Below are 2,743 nucleotides of genomic sequence, written 5' to 3'. Positions count from 1 at the left end.
GGACCTGGCAGTGCTGGGGGCACGGTTTCACTGATGAGTTTAAAGGTCTTTTCCAACGAAAACGATTCTGTGATTCTGAGGAGAAGCCCCAAGCCCACAGCCATACAGAACACTGGGGTTTATTCCTACAGCACCCTAGGAAAGCAACAGTTTCTGTGGCTGTAGCAGCTCCTCCTGCTCTCAGGTGCCAAATTTTTTCTGTTGGACAGGCAGGGGCAGCTGGGTCTTGAAGTCCATGAAGGGTCGCTCCACCATTACAAGGCAGTTCTCGTCCAGCAGATCCGCAAAGAGCAGGGGCTGAGGGGTGGGGAGGGAGCAGGAGAAGTGAGGGTGGTGCCAGCACCCCCCGGCTCGGGCACCCAGCTCCAGTACGGCACTGGGATCGACTGGGCACAAGAGCAGATGATGCCACAGGTACCACAGGCACAGGGCATCCCCCTGGCACATGCCCAGCAACACCATCACCCACCTGGAATTTCTTGCAGATCTTGAAGGCATGGAGCTGCCGCTGCCGGGCGGTCTCCGGGAGCTGCTTCAGGGCGCTCTGGTTCATCAGGAGGGCACTGTTGGCTGGCATGTGGCTCATGTCGGCCCAGCCGGGGCCACCACTGCTCCCGGCATGGCCGGGGCAGCCGGGCCAGGGAGTTGCCCAGGGCACAAACACAGCCCTCCCGACCAGGCCCGCAGGCTCACCAGGGACTTGTCGAGGACGCAGAACATGTAGACGTCGTGGAGCAGGATGTGTGAGGGGTTCTTGGGGTTGAAGGTGATGTGGGTGATGGGTGAGTCCCTCTCCAGCCAGACCCTGTGCAGCCCACAGTTCTGCACCGTGCGGCTCCAGGCCGTGTACTGCTTGTTGGGGATGCTGAACTCGAACAGCTGGGGAGGCAGAGGGGGGACGGGGCAGCCCGTGAGGTCCAGTCCTCCCTGGCATCAAGCTCTGGCTTGAGCGTGGCACAGGGACAGGCTCCTGCCAGGACAGCGAAGGCCAGCAGGTCCCAACACCTGCCTGGAGCCACATCTCTCCTCTTCTGTGGCCATGGAAAGAGCCACGGGGAAGGGACCAGGGCTACGAGGGCCAGGACCAGGAGAGCTCCTACCTGCTGGTCCGAGTAGGCGATCACGAGGTTGTTGGTGGCGGGGTGGATGGCGATGGCCGACACGGCACAGCTGTACATGGGCACGGTGCAGTGATGCTGCAAGGCAGGACGGTGCTGACCGAGCAACCGGGGCCACCTCCGAGTCCCCCGATCCCTCACGCCCACCCCCAGCCCTGCTCCAGGAACGGGATCCACACACCAAGACCCTCATCACCCTGCCCCCAGGGCAGGGGCAGTGCAGGGGGGTATTCCCATGGCACTCTCTGGCACCTGCTCCTACCTGGAAGCATTTTAGGTTGTAGACGTGGATGGTCCAGTCCCCGCTGGCTGCTGCCAGCCAGTGCCCATCTGCGCTCGGTGCCAGCAGGTAAACGGCCTCAGGGGTCCCTGTGGAGAGGGTTTGGCTTGATCATCTTCCAACCTAAGCCATTCTATGATTCTGAATGTCCTCACCAGCTTTAAAGGGTGCTTGGGCCTGCAAGGAGCCCCAGAGCTGCCCCAGGGGGACACCCAATTTCCCCCACCAATCAGGGCACCCTGCTCCCCAGACTGTGCCAGGCCATGAGAGCAGCACAAATGCAAGGTGGAAGCTTGCAGGGGGACACACTTGGCCCTGCACACACAGTGAGGAGCAGATGTGGAGCCCAAGAACCTCCCCAAACCCCCCAGCTCTCCTCCAGCCCCAACCTGAGGGCGGCCGAAGCGTATGCAAGTGTTTGCAGCCCCCCGGCTCCAGCAGCTGGAGGACGTGGACGGAGCCCCGAGCAGAGGCGACGAAGAGCCTGCCGGAGTCGGCGGAGAACTGGAGCTGGTAGGCTGGGAGCAGCAGCTTGGGCACTTTGGGGACCTTGATGCAGGGAGCCCCCCAGCTCTCCTCCAGCCCCAACCTGAGGGCGGCCGAAGCGTATGCAAGTGTTTGCAGCCCCCCGGCTCCAGCAGCTGGAGGACGTGGACGGAGCCCCGAGCAGAGGCGACGAAGAGCCTGCCGGAGTCGGCGGAGAACTGGAGCTGGTAGGCTGGGAGCAGCAGCTTGGGCACTTTGGGGACCTTGATGCAGGGAGAAAGCAGGGTTTTTTCTCGCTGCCCACAAGCCACGCTGGCCATACCAGCCCCTGGGACCCCGCAGCCACCCACCAGCCCTCCCTGCCACCCCTCACCTTCTTGACGCCGACGCCGTCACCCTCGTGCTGCAGGCGGTAGAGGAGGAAGCGGGAGGCCGTGGAGTAGGCGAGCCAGGCCCCGCAGGGCGAGATGCAGCTGCAGTAGATGTGCTCCGGACCCTGGAAACGCAGAGGGGCCGAGCGGCGCCCGTGAAACCCCCGGCAGGCTGGCACAGGCTCTTGAGGGAGAGTGGAGGGGTTGGCACCGGCCCCGGCACAGCCCTACCTTGCTCTTGAGCTGCACGAGGTGCTCGGGCATGCGGCACAGGGGAAGGACCTCGCCGTCCTTTCCTGGGACAAGAAGCCACGTGACACATCAGGGACTGTGGGGAAACTGCACAGGTCCGGGGAGCGGAGCCCAAGGGAGAGCCCAGATCCTTCCCCACCTCCCTGAGACAGAATTCCCCAGGGCCTGGCTGAGCTGTGCAGGAAGCAGGAGTACAGCCTCACACCAGCCATGTTGCTCATGTCCACGACACGCCA

At 63.5% G+C, this 2,743-nt stretch overlaps 1 protein-coding gene across 1 annotated transcript in view; it reads right to left on the bottom strand.

Annotated features, from left to right (window-relative positions):
* Positions 1 to 180: 180 nt before the first annotated feature.
* CIRH1A (cirrhosis, autosomal recessive 1A (cirhin)) overlaps positions 181 to 2,743 on the bottom strand; it is a gene marked incomplete at its 5' end in the record, with an annotated part of 2,822 nt that continues 259 nt past the window's right edge. The window contains 8 exon segments of the mRNA XM_008944984.1: positions 181 to 297; positions 470 to 581; positions 677 to 879; positions 1,101 to 1,196; positions 1,381 to 1,487; positions 1,988 to 2,147; positions 2,258 to 2,380; positions 2,487 to 2,554. Coding sequence (XP_008943232.1) covers positions 181 to 297; positions 470 to 581; positions 677 to 879; positions 1,101 to 1,196; positions 1,381 to 1,487; positions 1,988 to 2,147; positions 2,258 to 2,380; positions 2,487 to 2,554 — 986 coding nt within the window.

The sequence above is a fragment of the Merops nubicus genome, unplaced genomic scaffold (assembly GCF_000691845.1).
Source record: "Merops nubicus isolate BGI_N331 unplaced genomic scaffold, ASM69184v1 scaffold45277, whole genome shotgun sequence".
Lineage (NCBI taxonomy): Eukaryota > Metazoa > Chordata > Aves > Coraciiformes > Meropidae > Merops > Merops nubicus.
Note: the sequence above shows the minus strand (reverse complement) of the source record. Positions and strands in the feature narration are given on the sequence as shown.